At 36.6% G+C, this 16,839-nt stretch overlaps 1 protein-coding gene across 10 annotated transcripts in view; it reads left to right on the top strand.

The window, feature by feature from the left end:
• dock10 (dedicator of cytokinesis 10) overlaps positions 1-16,839 on the top strand; it is a 117,988-nt gene that overhangs the window by 67,036 nt on the left and 34,113 nt on the right. For all 10 annotated transcript variants that reach the window (XM_065281805.2, XM_065281812.2, XM_065281804.2 and 7 more), the window contains exons 18-34: positions 2,687-2,752; positions 2,849-2,941; positions 3,026-3,149; positions 3,241-3,362; positions 3,448-3,531; positions 3,615-3,707; positions 8,309-8,427; positions 8,693-8,762; positions 9,097-9,210; positions 9,293-9,364; positions 10,360-10,506; positions 10,695-10,778; positions 12,729-12,825; positions 12,950-12,982; positions 14,922-15,100; positions 15,187-15,303; positions 15,433-15,541. In XM_065281805.2, the coding sequence (XP_065137877.1) occupies positions 2,687-2,752; positions 2,849-2,941; positions 3,026-3,149; positions 3,241-3,362; positions 3,448-3,531; positions 3,615-3,707; positions 8,309-8,427; positions 8,693-8,762; positions 9,097-9,210; positions 9,293-9,364; positions 10,360-10,506; positions 10,695-10,778; positions 12,729-12,825; positions 12,950-12,982; positions 14,922-15,100; positions 15,187-15,303; positions 15,433-15,541 (1,723 nt within the window). The remainder of the gene's footprint in view (positions 1-2,686; positions 2,753-2,848; positions 2,942-3,025; positions 3,150-3,240; positions 3,363-3,447; positions 3,532-3,614; positions 3,708-8,308; positions 8,428-8,692; positions 8,763-9,096; positions 9,211-9,292; positions 9,365-10,359; positions 10,507-10,694; positions 10,779-12,728; positions 12,826-12,949; positions 12,983-14,921; positions 15,101-15,186; positions 15,304-15,432; positions 15,542-16,839) is intronic.

The following is a 16,839-nucleotide window of genomic DNA, read 5'->3' as shown; positions in this document are numbered from 1 at the left end:
GAAAAGCTGAACGTATGTGGCGGAAAACAAAACTTGAAGTACATTATAGCATCTATAAGGACAGTCTTCGTGCTTTCAATGTAGAACTAGGCACAGCTAGACAGACCTTCTTCTCCAATATTATAAATAACAACATAAACCACACTCGCACTCTTTTTGCTACTGTAGAGAGACTAACAAACCCCCCAAATCAAGTTCCTAGTGAAATGCTCTCTGACAACAAATGCAATGAGTTTGCTAAGTTTTTCTCTGAGAAGATCAGTAATATCAGAATGGCAATCAATACGACCTCAAATTGTACTGTGGTCAGTCAGATATCATTGCAACAACCTCAGAAATTAGCCATTCTCTCAGAATTTGACATAATTGATATAAAAACCTTGGAAGAAACAGTACAACATCTTAAAGCATCAACTTGCAGCCTTGACACTCTCCCCACATCTTTTCTCAAAAAGGTGCTTAACTGCTTAGAAACTGACCTCTTAAAAATAGTAAACACCTCTCTGATCACAGGCACTTTTCCAGAGTCATTAAAAACAGCAGTTGTAAAGCCTCTCCTAAAAAAGAGTAACCTAGACAAAACCATACTTAGCAACTACAGACCTATCTCAAATCTTCCGTTTATAAGCAAGATCGTTGAAAAGGTTGTTTTCAATCAGCTGAACAAATTCTTAAACTCAAATGGCTATCTGGACAACTTTCAATCTGGTTTCCGTCAGCATCACAGCACAGAGACAGTGCTCATAAAGATAATAAATGATATTCGCTTAAACTCTGATTCAGGTAAAATATCAGTGCTGGTGCTACTAGATCTTAGTGCTGCCTTTGACACAGTAGATCACACCATACTCTTACATAGACTGGAAAACTGGGTAGGGCTCTCTGGGATGGTTCTCAAATGGTTTAAAACATACCTACAAGGAAGAGGTTACTATGTGAACATAGGTAACCATAAATCTGAGTGGACATCCATGACATGTGGAGTCCCACAGGGTTCAATTCTTGCACCCCTTCTGTTTAATTTGTATATGCTCCCACTTGGTCAAATAATGAAAAAGAACCAAATTGCTTACCACAGCTATGCAGATGACACCCAGATATACTTAGCCCTGTCACCCAATGACTACAGCCCCATTGACTCTCTATGTAAATGCATTGATGAAATTAACTGTTGGATGCGTCAAAACTTCCTCCAGTTAAACAAAGACAAAACCGAAGTCATTGTATTTGGAAATAAAGATGAAACTCTCAAAGTTAACACATACCTTGACTCTAGGGGTCTAAAGACACAAAATAAAGTCAGAAGTCTTGGTGTAATTTTAGAGTCTGACCTTAATTTCAGTAGTCACGTGAAAGCGATAAGCAAATCAGCTTACTACCATCTCAGAAATATTGCCAGAATTAGATGTTTTGTCTCAAGACACGACTTAGAGAAACTTGTTCATGCTTTCATCACCAGCAGGGTGGATTACTGCAATGGACTCCTTACTGGGATCCCCAAAAAGACCATTAGACAGCTGCAGCTAATACAGAACGCTGCTGCCAGAATTCTGACCAGAACCAAAAAATCTGAGCACATCACTCCAGTCCTCAGGTCCTTACACTGGCTTCCTGTTACATTTAGAATAGACTTTAAAGTATTGTTACTCGTTTATAAATCACTTCATGGCTTAGGACCCAAATACATGACAGATATGCTAACTGAATATAAACCTAACAGATTACTCAGATCATTAGGATCAGGTCAGTTAGAAATACCAAGGGTTCACTCAAAACAAGGTGCGTCAGCATTTAGCTTTTATGCCACCTCTAGCTGGAATCAACTTCCAGAAGAGATCAGATGTGCTTCAACAGTAAACACTTTTAAATCTAGATTAAAAACACATCTGTTTAACTCTGCATTTACTGAATGAGCACTGTGCTGCATCACACTGACTGCACCTTTAACTCAAGTCACTTTTACTCCTGTTTTATTCTTTTTAACATTTTAAACTGTTTTATTAAAATCACATTTATTTTCTTTAATTGTTATTTTAAATTCTCATGTATCTTTGTCTTTATTGTGATCTTATCGTGTAAATCTTATTTTTACATTTTCTTTTTCTTTTTTATATATTGTTTTCTCATTTCTGTGTAAAGCACTTTGAATGACCTTTGTGTATGAAATGTGCTATACAAATAAACTTGCCTTGCCTTGCCTTGCCTTGCCTTTTAAATGCAAATGAGCTGATCTCTGCACTAAATGGCAGTGCAAGATTGGATAGTGTAGATTAAGGGGTGGTATTATTTTAATAAGATCCCCTTCTGACATCACAAGGGGAGCCAAATTTCCAAAACTAAGTTACTGGGTTGATCTTTTTTATATTTTCTAGGTTGATAAAAGCACTGGGCACTTAGTTATAGCACTTGTAAAACATGTAAAAGTCAGAAATTTATGATATATCCCCTTTAAGAAAAAATTATATTCAAGTTATGGTACAGATGATGTCAGGTTTAATTGTTGGTCAGAAATATGTTTTTATGATTAACATTTTCAAGTTCCTATTCAAGTAGACAGGACTTTAGTCTTGCATGACTGAAATAACTGCCCAGATGCATTTCAAACATGGCAGCCTAGTTGTGCGAATTTCTTGAACAGATGTAACCAATAGTTTAATTCTTTCATCATTCTTGTTTTATTTGACAGGCGCGAAACATTGCCGTTCATGTGGAGTTTCGCAGCTCAGATGAAGAAAATACCAAGCCATTAAAGGTTACATCTCTCTAACGGCATTAAATATTTAAATGTGAATACGAACAATATTATTGTTTCAATATCGTTCAAACAATGCTGATTTTATTTTCACAGCGCATCTATGGAAAACCAGGAGGCCCAGTTTTTACCACGACTGCCTGGTCGACGGTTCTGCATCATTCGCAGAACCCAGATTTTTATGACGAGGTCGGTTTGAAACTTTTAAAGTCAACACTGTTTAGGTCAGATTAAAGTAGATTCCTAAATGCGTGTTGTTAAATGTTTGATCAGGTTAAGATTGAGCTGCCCACACATATTCATGAGAAACACCATCTACTCTTCTCCTTCTATCATGTGACGTGTGACATCAATGCCAAAACTAGCTCAAAGAAGAAAGAGGCTCTTGAAACTCCAGGTGTCGTATATCAACCACAAATTCTGTTTTCAACATCCAACCCAGTTTTTGTGCATGCAGTCCAGTGACTGTTTTTGTTTTTCTATAATAGTGGGTTACGCCTGGCTTCCTCTTCTGAAGGATGGACAGCTTTCCTCTCAGGAATTCAATATTCCAGTTTCGTGTACTTTGCCTGGTGGATATCTTCTCATTAAAGAACCTTCATCCAACAAAGTGAGTCCACATTCCCAAAAAATAAATGTGGACATACAACCAATCAGGTTAGAGAAAAACAGATATGCTGTTGTTTTTTGTGCAGAATGGCTCAGATGTGAAATGGGTTGATGGGGGTAAGCCGATCTTCAAAATGTCAACTTTGGTGCTTTCTACAGTTTACACTCAGGTAGGTAAGAGCCACAGATAAATAACCGTTGTTATCTTGTTCTTATCTTGTGATCTTATCATTTCCATGGACACTTGTTGCAGGACCCGCATCTGAATGGTTTTTTCCGGCAGTGCCAAAATCGAGAGTCAGACCTCTCTCAACCTCCTACCTCAAATTTTCTCAATTCTCTAAAGGTTAGTGTATACAAAACCACTGTCTAAAAAACATAGATGTTGCAAGAAATTTGCCTCAAAAGTCATTAAAGAGCACCACATAATCCGATTCATGATTATACATTTACTTAAACCACGCAAACACATTGTATAATACCAAATACAGAAGATAACGTCGTTTTTTTAGCAATGCCCTTCAAAAAGTCATGAAAATGTATTGGTAAATTTTATAAAAATTATGTGTGTAAATTAGAGCCCGACCGGTATGCATTTTTTGGGCCCGATGCCGATACAGATATTAGGGAGCAAAAAAAAGACAGATAACGATATATCGGCCGATATTCTTTATGTGTATATTATTGTACAGTACACATATACTACAGTATATTATACTACAGCAGGCTACTGTACATATAATACACTATATACATTAACAGAATATACTATATAGAAATACTTTTTTTGCAATGATCACTCACAAATGTGGTGATCAAACACTTAAAGGTAGGGTAACAGATTTGATCCTGAAACATTTTTAGTTATGCTGGTTAAAAGTCTCCTCACATCCTGATAGCAATCACTGTGTTAAGTTGTTTAAATGTATTTGTAAAAATTGATGTCATCTGTGAAAGGCGTAGGACCAAAAAATGTTCAACAAATCATAGATTTCGGTCCGAACGGACGTTTCCTTTTATGTCCCTCATACGTAAGCGTAATTTGAATTCCCACCGCGCAGCAAGTCCACGCAGACACCATACGTCATCGGCGCGTTCACGTGCGCTCTGTCTGTAAACAGCAAGAACAGCAAACTTTTCTGCTGAATTGACAACCTACACAGGAGCAACAAAACTAAATGCATCTTTCATAACAACAACAGCAAAAACTGCCTGGATCAGCAAGAGCAAAAACCCAAATGAACATCTGTAACTTTACTGCTTTACCGCGAGATGCAAACAGCTACAGGAGGCAAAGGGTCTGAAAGGGTCGTTGCACTGTTTATTTTGGTAAGGTAGATACGCGACAGAGCATGTGAGCGGTGCGGAGCGGTGTGACGCTCCGCTAAATATTCCGCTCTACTGTTCAAGCGCTCCACTCAGTCGCTCACCGCCCAAGCAAGCGCTCCGTTAACTTTCCGCTCACGCTCGGAAATAAACCAATTCCCGCTCAGATCCCGCTCCGACATAAAAAAATATTTAGTAAGCCTAATTGTTTTCTGTACTGACGTTCTTGCATAATTGCATTTAATTAAAGTATTAGCTAATAAATCAAAGTTCTGTACAGTTGTGTGTTGGCTATTAGACCTAGTTTAACTGATATGGATATAATTCAAATTAACAATTTGTTTCCACGACATCCACATGTTTTACTAATTCACAATTTTAAGTTATAATAAATGTAATAAGTAATTACGAAATATTATAACAATTCATTCCCCTTATGAGAAAAAGATTAACAAACTATAATATTATATAAATATATTATTTGAAAAAACTAAAATAAATTGAAGAACAATTTCTTAACAAGAAGGTTTTTAAGTGCGAATTTACATTGCATCGGTAAAAACAGAACACAGTGTCTAAAAGAAATTAAAATTAGACTGTATTTATGAACCTGTAAATGTACAAAACGAATGCAATACAGAATATTTATTTATGGCATTTTCAATAGTATATTATTAGATAAATTAACATGTATCTATATAGTATGAAAACGAATAAATCATTATTTTGGCTAAATTCATCTGGATAGATCATTTTAGTCAGACTAAATATTTCATCATTTCAGAACAAGAACAAGCTTAAATGCTATCTATAACAACTTACATTTTATCCCAAATGTTACATGGTCGAAAATATGTAGAAATATAGCCTATACGAGAACAAATTACAGAACAAAAATGTTTAGGTCACGCGGACCGAACGAAAAGCCGTTAATTAAGCGGACTCTCTGTAAAATAGAGGACGTGCTGAATCAGTCGAGTCGGCAGATTATCATCAATGTTTATAATGTTCCACGCAGATACTGTTGATGAAAAAATTTAATATCTAAATGTCAAGTCAAGTGTTCAGTCAGTTAATACTAAATGCACCGGCGTTTTTGGCTACAGCTTCCTCATCCACGGAGTGGCTGCTGTACATAAACAAAGAACTATAAATGTTTTTATTTTAAGTGGTTTTAATGCTGGTAAGCAATCAGTTATATTATGTACAAATATATTTGTATTTGTGTTGATCAGTTAGATTAAAGTTATTTTAATCTTTAAAACTGCATCTAGATGCAGACGACGCTACAGTTATTCTGTCATCTTAGTTTCATTTCTTTCATTTATATATAAGGCTGGCGACTTCATTAAAACAATATTTGAACTCCATAACTTATTGCTAGCCATTTTTACAGATTCTCGAACTAGCAAATTACCAAAGGGCATTCTGGGATGAGCGAGCGGTGCTGAGCGTATTGAGCGAGCGGAGCGGAATTTTCGGAAATGCGCTCTGCGCTCTGATGGAAATATTACCGCACCGCTCCCGCTCCGCACCGCTCACATGCTCTGATACGCGATATGTTTGTATTGAGATGGATTCAGATATTCTACTTTGATGAAACGTTGTGTTGCTTATGAAATTTGTGTTCATTTTCCGAATTAGCATAACGATATAGTTACTTTGTCTACACAACCGAACGTGTGCTTAAACTAATTCTGATGTAAACCAGTTGTTTATGTTGGTTATTTTGGAAGTGTTATTCACTTTGTACTGCAAAGTTTTCTCACTGGTGAATGAGACATGAGACGTTACCGTCTGATCTGTGCGTGTTCATGTGTTTGGAAAGAGGCGTGACTTTGGATGGCGATTTGACTTGAGGGTGGGATCGGGATTTCATTGCTAGGCGGCTACCGTTAGCATTTTTCAAAATGTGTTACCCTACCTTTAAAATGACGTGACAAAGATATGTAATATAGGCAGGTGTGTTTTACAAGTTAACAATAAACTTTATTATCCAAAATGATTCTGATATAAGTGCACAAAACAGTAAACTTGACTAATTATAAATAACTTTAAAACACAAACAAAACAAAATACATATAACTTAAATGATTGTCAGTTTTGACGAGAATAATGTTATATTGGGCTTATTTTGAAAATGGAAACTTATAAAGTCATTGTTTATTAGCTTTACAATAAGTTATGTACTTCACAAATTAATTAGAAACTTACCGTTAAGACGACAATGCTTTACTGACAACATACTGATGTAGGCTTATGTTTAATGTACTGCACAACGTTTTTATAACACGAACCCACAGTGTTCTGCCGGGACTTTAAACTTTTATAAAACTAAAGCGTCTGCTCTCCGCCTCTTTTATTTAGTGAGGGTGTAAAGTTGCGCGTGCTTATTTAATCAATTGCTTTGAAATGAGCATGTTCAGTAACAGCACAAGCAGCTATACTCCCACAGACTGCGCTGCAGTTAAAGCACGTCCTTTCTCCGCCTCGCGTCATTTCTTCCGCTTGCGTTTTAAACAACTCGCAAATGCTTTTCTTGAGGAGCAAAACCACCCAAGAAAATAAGTCTAGTTTTAAGGCCCAAAATATAAAATTGAAGAGATTTTGTGCATAAAACAAGCAAAAAAATCTGCCAATGGGGTAAGCAAATTTTTCTTGAATTTCTTTTGAATTTAGTGTTTAAGAAAAATTTTCAAGATATTTTAGCTTACCCCATTGGCAATTTTTTTTTTTTTTATGCACAAAATCACTTAAAGCAACACTATGTAGTTTCCATGTAAAAATGACTTACAGCTCCCCCATGTGGTTGAAAAGCGCAACAGCGCCTGGTATCAGACACTCTTCTGCAGGCAGGGGGAGGGGCGGGGCTGTGTTTCCTACCCTCCACCACCACTTTCAGAATGTGCTTGTAGCAGCTAGGAGGCTGCTCAGGTTGCAGCAACAGTACAATTTGTCCAGTTAAAAGTTGTTCTATCACTGAAATAATTTTAGAGACATTATTTAAAGGTAAAAAAACTACATAGTGTTGCTTTAAATTCTTATTTTTGGTTTAAAAACTAGATTACTTATTTTACAGCTGCTAATGATGTTATTGCAAAAGATTCTTCGGGTTATTAAATAAATCAGGCCCGGATTAAACCAAATATTTTAAAGTTGCCATGAATTTTTAGTAGCTATTGCATTATTTTCCACGTGGCGACGTATATCCGAGTGAAACGACTTCTGAAATGAAATAACTAAGGCAAAGATGGATGTGAATTTGTTCATCAAGATCTGATTGTATCATTTGAAGTTGGGTCATGTTGCTAATTGCTAATCGCAGCGATCTTCTCCCGGACCCCGCCCACCTGCCATACCATATGACCCGAAATAAAGAGAGATTGTTTTGAGGATGGAGGAGATTTGTGTTTTTGATTAAAGATTATGAGGGCACATGAATTAAAAAAAAATAGCTCACAGATAAGACATTAGTACATACTAATTTTTTACCGATTTTTGTGTACTTACGCACATATTAAATTTCATTCGTAGGTCAAAATATAGAACATTTTCTACGCAATGTTGATAAATGAGGCCCCAGGATTTTCATAGTCTCCCTTACTTTTTTCCTTTACTTAGGGTCTTCTAAGTATGGAGAAGATTCATGTCATCATCCGCTTCCTGCCTGTTATCTTCAACCAGCTCTTCAAAGTCATCACCCAAAACGACACAGAAGAGGTGACCACCAGCACCACTAGGTACAGAAACCTATCACTGACTTGTTTACATTAAAGAAATAGTTTGGGTTTGATTTAAATGTCACTGTAACATATTTGCTTTCTAAATAAAAAATGTGCCAACCGGGTTAGCTTCTAGAAACAGTACATGAAGAGTTCAGATGTTAAGTGTAAAGAGCATTTATTATCATGCCCTCATGTCTAGCTTCATTTTTCCTCTGTGTTAAATAGTCTTTTTATAAATTACAGTTAATTGAACTGAATAACATGAACGCCTTTTATTCAGGGTACTGGTCCACATCCTAGCGAAGTGTCATGAGCAGAACCTACAGCACTATTTGCACTCCTACATAAAGGTGAGTTTGACAAAACCTAACCACTGCAGCGCTCCACTTTTTTAATCACGTTTTGATTTGAATTGCTGCAGATATTCAACACAAATTTCAGTCATGTTGCAGACAGAAAAAGAGATGAATGGTTATCATAGCTTGGCTGATAGACAGTAAAGATTTTTGCGAGAGCTGGTGTATCTTTTCACTTACAATAGGTAGTTAAGTTAGTTAACAGTAGTTAAGGCAGCCAGATCTCAAACAAAAACAGATGATTGGGGGGGTCAACACTTTTTTATAAACTGTGATGCTACTAAGAGACCACAGGACTCTCCCTTAAGTTTCTCTTTTTTTTAACCAGTTTGTGTTTAAGACTGAAACATGCGGCTTCAGGACGGTTCACGAGGAGCTGGCAAAGGGAATGACCTCCGATCTCAAGAGCAACGAACAGGCAGTCATCAGGAATATCCTTAGGGTGAAAAGACATGACCTCTATTTCCCTCTACATGAAATGATGAACATGTCCATTTTATGACTATTTGTGTGAATCTCCACAGTTCTCATGGTTTTTCATGGAGATCATGACAAAGTCTATGGCTCAGCACCTAGTGGACTCTGTTAAGCTGAAGGTAAATCTGTGAAGTCAGCCGTGATAAAGGTTTAATTTGCTTAAAGGAATAGTCCATTTTTTAAAAAAAATAATCCAGATAATTGTCTCACCACCATGTCATCCAAAATGTTGATGTTTTTCTTTGTTTGGTTGAAAAGAAATTATGCTTTTTGAGGAAAACATTCCAGGATTTTTCTCATTTTAATGGACTCAATGGACCCCAACACTTAACAGTTTTAATGCAGTTTAAAATTGCAGTTTCAAAGGACTCTAAATGATCTCAAATGAGGCATAGTTACATATATAAAACGCACAGTTGCGGACCATTTTAAACAATAAACTGACACAAAGACATTAATTAGTATCATTCCACATACAACAACGTCGGAGCGGTCCTCTTTCTCCACACTTGTAAACACTGGGGCGTAGTTTCGCATAAGTCATCCGTGACCTCTTGACATGATGGCGTATAACGTGAGTTCGCGCTGGCCCATCACTTGACCGGAGATAGATAATTTTATTTTTCTTGTCAAAAATGACAATCGTCTCGCTAGATAAGACCCTTATGTCTCGTTTGGGATCGTTTAGAGTCTTTTGAAACTCTGCTGAAACTGCAATTGTAAACTGCATTAAAACTGTTAAGTGTTGGGGTCCATTAAAGTCCATTAAAATGAGAAAAAATCCTGGAATGTTTTCCTCAAATAAACATAATTTCTTTTCGACTGAACAAAGAAAGACATCAACATTTTGGATGACATGGTGGTGAGTAAATTATCTGGATTTTTTTTTAAGAAAATGGACTAATCCTTTAACGTTAACAGCTAGGGTACATATTTTGACCATTATTTCTAAGTGTATTTGATGTACAATACTGGTCAAAAGTTTTGATACAGCTTTTGTATCTATATTTTTACTTGTTACAAGTAGCTGTGTAATATGTATGATAATGTAAAGCCAAAATGAAAATATTTTTCACAGATATTTAATTATATATAATAAATGTGTTTTTACCAGCTCCCCCGACCACAACGATTCCCTGGAACCTTCCAGAGTCGACTGGAGAGCCTGATTATGACCATGTCAGATCATATCTACTGGAAAAACAAAGAGTTACCTGAGGAGACACGCAGTGCCAACATGGCAATAGCAGCATTTCTTAAGGTGGGAAACATAATTACATTAAATATTTATTTTACTTTACCATTACTTTATTGTCTGCAACATTGTTAAACTGAGTTTCAGGTTTTTATTAACTTCTTATAAACTAGTAATTAGTGTATTGTAAATGTTTGTGTTTGTATGTGTATTAAGTAATGTAAGCCTGACAGTATACTGTATGTCATCTGCAGCGGTGCTTCACGTTTATGGACAGAGGTTTCACCTTCAAATTGATCAACAATTATATCAACAATATCACAGCCAATGACAACAAGGTAGACCAAGACTTTTTATAGCTTTAACTGACATTAGAGTATTTGCCTAGAATGTGAAAAGACGGCATTAACTCTTTCCCCGCCAGCGGTTTTGAACCCTTATGGGTTGTTGAGGCCATTTTTGGCCATTTTTGTTTTTTATGTCTTAATTTGGCCACAACTTTCTCTGTGTTTCAGCAAGTGGAATAATTCTTGGTGACAAATCCCATATTTTGAAATTTTTTAATAACTCAACAATATACTGTGGGCGAATTTACTACCTTTTCGGGTTGTTCGTGTACAAAAAGCCACTAAATTAAACATCTGTAAAAATTTATCAGATTCATATTTTTTCCAATTTTTTTTCATAAATCTGTTAATCACCCTTAGTACTGATTAAAACTACCAAATGCTTACAAAATACCCATGATTTTAGCTCTTTAATTGCCAAGTTTATAAGTGGTGTCACTGGTTTTATGACAAAAAATACAAAATTACTGATTTTCAATATAAAAAGGGATTATGGACTGGATTTTTTAAACCTTTTTCACAGTCTTGGGCATGTCAAAGATTGGTAAAAACATTGGCTTTGATGCATTTTTAGTTTTTGTGCAGCATCATTTTTTTCTTAGTTGTTTGTGGCTTTTTGTGCCCCATTGACTTCCATTATAACAACATTATTTGATTATCATGCATTCTTAATTTTTGGTGGTTTTTCCTTTTGCTAAGAGGTAAAAGTTGTCATTTTTACTGTTGATCACCATGTGGCACCATTAACTCTTTAGTAGGCCTCTGCAAAAAACAGAGCTTAATTTCTGCCACATGATGATCAACAGTAAAAATTATAAATTTTACCTCTTAGCAAAAGGAAAAGCAGGCAACAATTAAGAATGCTTGATTGGTGTCATGATTTGCAAACAAAAAATTTCATTATAAAGGAAGTCAATTGGGCAAAAACAGTAGACGAGGGAGAAAAAAAAACTGATCCTGCACAAAAACTAAAAATGTATCAAAGTCAATGTTTTACCAATCTTTGCCATGCCCAAGACTGTAAAAAAAAAAGGAAAAAAAATCCAGTCCACAATCACTTTTTATATTGAAAATCTGTCAATTTGTGTCTTTTTCCCCAAATCAGTGACATCACTTATGAACTTGGCAATTAAAGAGTTAAAATCATGGACATTTTGTAAACATTTTGTAGTTTTGATCAGTACTGAGATTGATTAACAGATGGAAAAAAAATCTGATAAATTTTTACAGCCGTTTAATTTAGTGGCCTTTTTTGTACACGAACAACCCGAAAGGGTAGTGATTTGAACAACCCACAAGGGATAAAAAAGTTGCCAGCCAGCACCAGCATTTTTTAATAATTTTTACAAAAGTTTAATGCCTTCCAGAAAATGCTCTTCTTTAACCCCTTAGAATTTCTGAAAAAGACTAAAAAATGACTAAAAAGGACAAATTTAAGGGGTTAAATATATAAACATACAATACTGTATATCAAATGAAACAACACAGCCTCTGCTTTCAAAAAAAAGTATCATCCTACATTAGTTCTCTTTTTATCACCTCTCAAATATGGGTAGGTTTCTTAAAAAACATAAAATTTTGAGCAAAACCTGAGATAATTCCATTTTTTGTGAAGGACTTTTGATAGAGATCAGATTCAGATCGATCCTCAAAACATACATGGACATAAAGCTGTTTGCCCTAGGGCGATACTTCCGGGATTTATATGTTGCGGAAACTGGTAGATAATAGCGGATTGCCGGAAAAACTCGTCATTGGCAGGAAAGAGTTTTCTCTTAATTGACGAGTTAACTCATCAATGGCGGGGGAAAGAGTTAAAGACACTCATTTATGTGTATCTGTCCAGATGCTTTATTCACCATTTATTCATCCAATGATCTCTGTTGCAAATATGTCACTCGCTGTACAAAAAGATTTTGAACCTATGATTTGTTCTTTTAGATGCTGTTTGAGCTGAAGTTTGAGTTCATAAGGGAAGTTTGTAACTATGAGCACTATGTGCCTCTGAGTCTTCCCATCCCATCTGCACGAATCACAGGTCAGAAAATACAACACACCCCGCCTCATCATCTCATGACCATAACTTCATGCTTGATGTACTCATCATTAGCATAGACCACATCCTCTTTAACAATCCTCTGTCTCATTTCTCCTTGTGTCAGATAAGGCAGCACCAGAAACCAGAAGTGCTCAGGGTAACTATGACGTGTGTTTTAATCCCATGAGAATATTTCTAATTTCTTCTTCTAGTCACCTACATAATCTTACATAAGTAGGATGAATTCTGACGACACTTCTCAAGAACATGTCTGGGTCATATTTTCGCATAATCAAAAGAAAAAATGCCTTTGATTGAGAAAATGAAGCCCATTTTTCCACTGTGATAGATCTCATAACAGTTAAATTAAACTTCCCCATTAAAGGCAGGGTGCATGATCTCTGAAAGCCAATGTTGATATTTGAAATCGCCTAAACAAACACGCCCCTACCCCAATAGAATCTGGACCTCCATTTGATAGACCCGCCCCACACATACACAACCCAGGCAACGATGTTGTTTAGCAGACACGCCCCTTACTGCTGATTGGCTACAAGTGTGTTTTGGTACTCGGCCTGACTCCCATTTCCAAAGCGTTTTTCAAAAATCATGCACCCTGCCTTTAATTCTGATTAACATAATTTGAAGAAAAAAATGTATGTGAGCCTGTCTGTAAAGTCTCAAAGATTTGCGCAAATTGTGTGAAACATTTTTCTTGAATATTTTTTTCCTGAAAATTAGGTGTTTAAGAAAAAAGTTCAAGATTTTTTTTATTTAAGCACAAACGTACTTAAATTGTATGTTTTTGTCTAAAAACTACCTCATCAAAAAATGCATCTTAATTTAAGAATTTTTAGATATTTGTACTGAAAACAAGACAAAAATACTGAGTAAGAAATACATTTTTTTACAGTGTAGTCAGTAGCTTCGTTTCATTGCAGATTTGCGCAAAATTTTAGCGTTATTTTTTTTAAATGTCGACAAAAGACTATTGCGAAATGACGCCGTTTTCATATGCAACTGAACATAGTTTATTTCTCTCACGATAAGTCATATCAAACATCACGTTGACTGATGTTGGTATGTTTACTAATATCACATCCACTACACTATGTATTATTTTTTAACTGTAAGAGTATTATCCAAAAATTTATGCTAAGGAAAGCTGCTTATTGTATTGTATTGTATGTCTTTATTGCCCAGCAAGTTGGAAATGATCTTTGACTCGCCATCACATAAAAGAAACAAAAGGAACTACAAAATAATACATAAAAACAAAGACCAATATCCATTAGAATATCATATCATAAACTTAGGAGCGGCAGCGTATAGGTGTCTCTTTGATGTAATAGGTAGTTATTATAACAATTACAAATAAGCTCGTTGAAGAAAGAATCGAAACACAACTGGACCAAACTGCTAAATTCCCCATCCGCTAGCCTTCTCTGATTTAATGGTCACACACACATCGCCTGTTTCTCTTTCTTTTCCAAAAACAATAGAAGCATTTCTTCCTTCATTATTTTACTGTTGTTCTTTGTTTTCTTCTACTCTCTTCTACACGTTGCTTGCAATGCCGTTGCACCTTTTCTTTATCTCTATCCTGATTTTGTGCATGTCCTGTACTCGGATGCAGCAATATGACTCAACCAGATCGAGCCAAATCCACAATATCAGGAGTTGCTGTAGGAAATGACTTAAACCTCCTGGTTCTCCATTTTCATACATTTGTGTCATTTTCATAACTAGAGGAAGCAAAGCATGATGCTGACACACGTAACACTTTCTGTAATTCTGGAGTTGGGCAGGGTCACGTATTATAAGTTAATAAATTGTAATTGTACAGTAGTATTTGCATTACTGATCTCATTTAAACTCATTATACTTAATCCTTCATCCACGACATTGGTCAGTTAAAACCTTATCAAGCTTAAAGTTAAAATAGGATGTTCTTTAAGAGCTGTGAAGTGCATCATGCTTTTTCATCTTTAGTCACTCACTGCGTCATATCTGTCAGATCAGGTGTCTATTATGTTCATAATCATTTTCTTCAAAGATGTTGGCAACAATCCAATGTGGTTTCTTTCTCCTCTCAGTGGACATTCCCGAATACAGTTTGACTGAAGAGTTTTGCAGGAAGCATTTTCTGACGGGATTGTTGTTGAGAGAGCTGGGGCTCGCTTTGCAAGACGAACAAGACCTGAGACATCTTGCCCTGGCCTGCCTGAAGAACCTCATGGCCAAACACTCGCTAGACTCCCGCTATGCTGTAAAGGTGACGTTTGCACAAATCCAAACACGTACAGTACAGTATAAATAATGTGCATGCTTTACGTTGTTTGTCTTCTTGTGTGTGTATAGGAAAAACAGGCACGGATAGCCACCCTGTACCTGCCTCTTTATGGACTGATCCTTGACAACATGCCTCGGTTTTTCATGAGAGATCTGTTTTCAGTCTGCCTGACGAATAATGACCAGGTCAGAGATTTTGACATTTGAACAGATCTTTCTCTGTGTTTCAGACTCGAGTGACATCAACCCGTCTCTTCTTCATGCAGTTAAATGGCTGCAGGGATTTTATTGATATTAATATGATTTCCTCCGCAGGATTCCAAAGAAGATTTGGCTGGTGGACCCGGTCAGACGGTCCTCGCCTTACGCAATGGTAACTCAATGGATGCGTCCTTCTCCAAAGAGGTGCTCAACTCTATTACAGGTAAGGGTAAATGTTGGTTTGAACTTTGTTTCATGTAAAATAATTGGTCATCCAATTAAAACAAATTCCGAATGAGGTTTAAAAGCTACTGCAAAGATGAATTTCTGTAAATAGCCACTTGAATTAGCCATACGATCCCATATCAGTTAAATCCCGCAAGTAATCTAGAGCGAGGTATGCGTTGCTTCACATTTGGTGTGTACACAGCATTACTCATTCGTTAATTTTTGTTACTAGCACAACCAGATTTAGAAACGCCTCCTTATGTTGCGTTTATACCAGCCGCGGTAGGGGCGGCAAAAACACGATATTTGCGCATAGTTGGAAGCTTGAACTTTTGAGTTCACTCGCTTCATTCACGCGTAAAAGCCAAGCGTGAAATTGTAGTCATTCTAGAAATTCATGCGAAAATTCGCGCCATGGGAGGGGCTTCTGCGACTCTGCGCAGACTCCGCCACTCCGCTCGCTTCCTGTAATCACGTCACTACTACAGCAAGGTCCTGATTGGTTAACGCGGAAATCCGCCGAAGTTCAGATTTTTCAACTTTTTTCGCGACAATACTCTATTCCGCGTCCCGCTCCGCAGGATAATAATCCACATGTAATCGCGTCTTTGCATTGACTTAACATGTAAATCACCCGCGCTTGCTGCTCTACCGTGGCTGGTGTAAACGCAGCATAACAACATCATCAAAAGAGACATGGGTGACACACAACGACAAAGTTGCTTGCTGTGTGCACACAGCAGTAGACATTTAAAGATATTTTAAACATTACTTGCTTTAAACGCAAATTCAATGATTCGCACAAGTGGATTAAATACAAAGTCAATGTAAATAAACACAAACTCGTGCGAGGCGATGCGAATGATGCGAATTGGGCAGTGCGATTGCAGCGAAAACATGCGCTATTCAATCTCAAATGCGTCTTTGCGCAGAGTTGAAAATATATATAATTTAAGCAAAAAATTCCAAAGACACAAAGTTAAATCTCGTGAGTAATCCAGAGCGAGGAACGCGTTGCTTCGCATTTGGTGTGTTCGCAGCAGTACTCATTTGTTACTAGCACAACCAGATTTAGAAACGCCTCCTAATGACATCATCAAAAGAGACAGGGTTGACACACATTGACAAAGCTGCTTGCTATGTCCACGCAGCATTTTAGACATTGAAAGAGACTTTAAACATTACTTTCTTTAAACGCAAATTCAACGATTTACAAGATAACATACAAAGTCAATGCAAAGATGCGAATAGACAAACTCGCGCAGTGCGATGCTAATGACGCAAATTGGGTGG

This window comes from Paramisgurnus dabryanus, chromosome 8, assembly GCF_030506205.2.
Source record: "Paramisgurnus dabryanus chromosome 8, PD_genome_1.1, whole genome shotgun sequence".
Lineage (NCBI taxonomy): Eukaryota > Metazoa > Chordata > Actinopteri > Cypriniformes > Cobitidae > Paramisgurnus > Paramisgurnus dabryanus.
The sequence above is the reverse complement of the archived record's forward strand: the minus strand, read 5'-3'. Positions and strand labels throughout refer to the sequence as shown.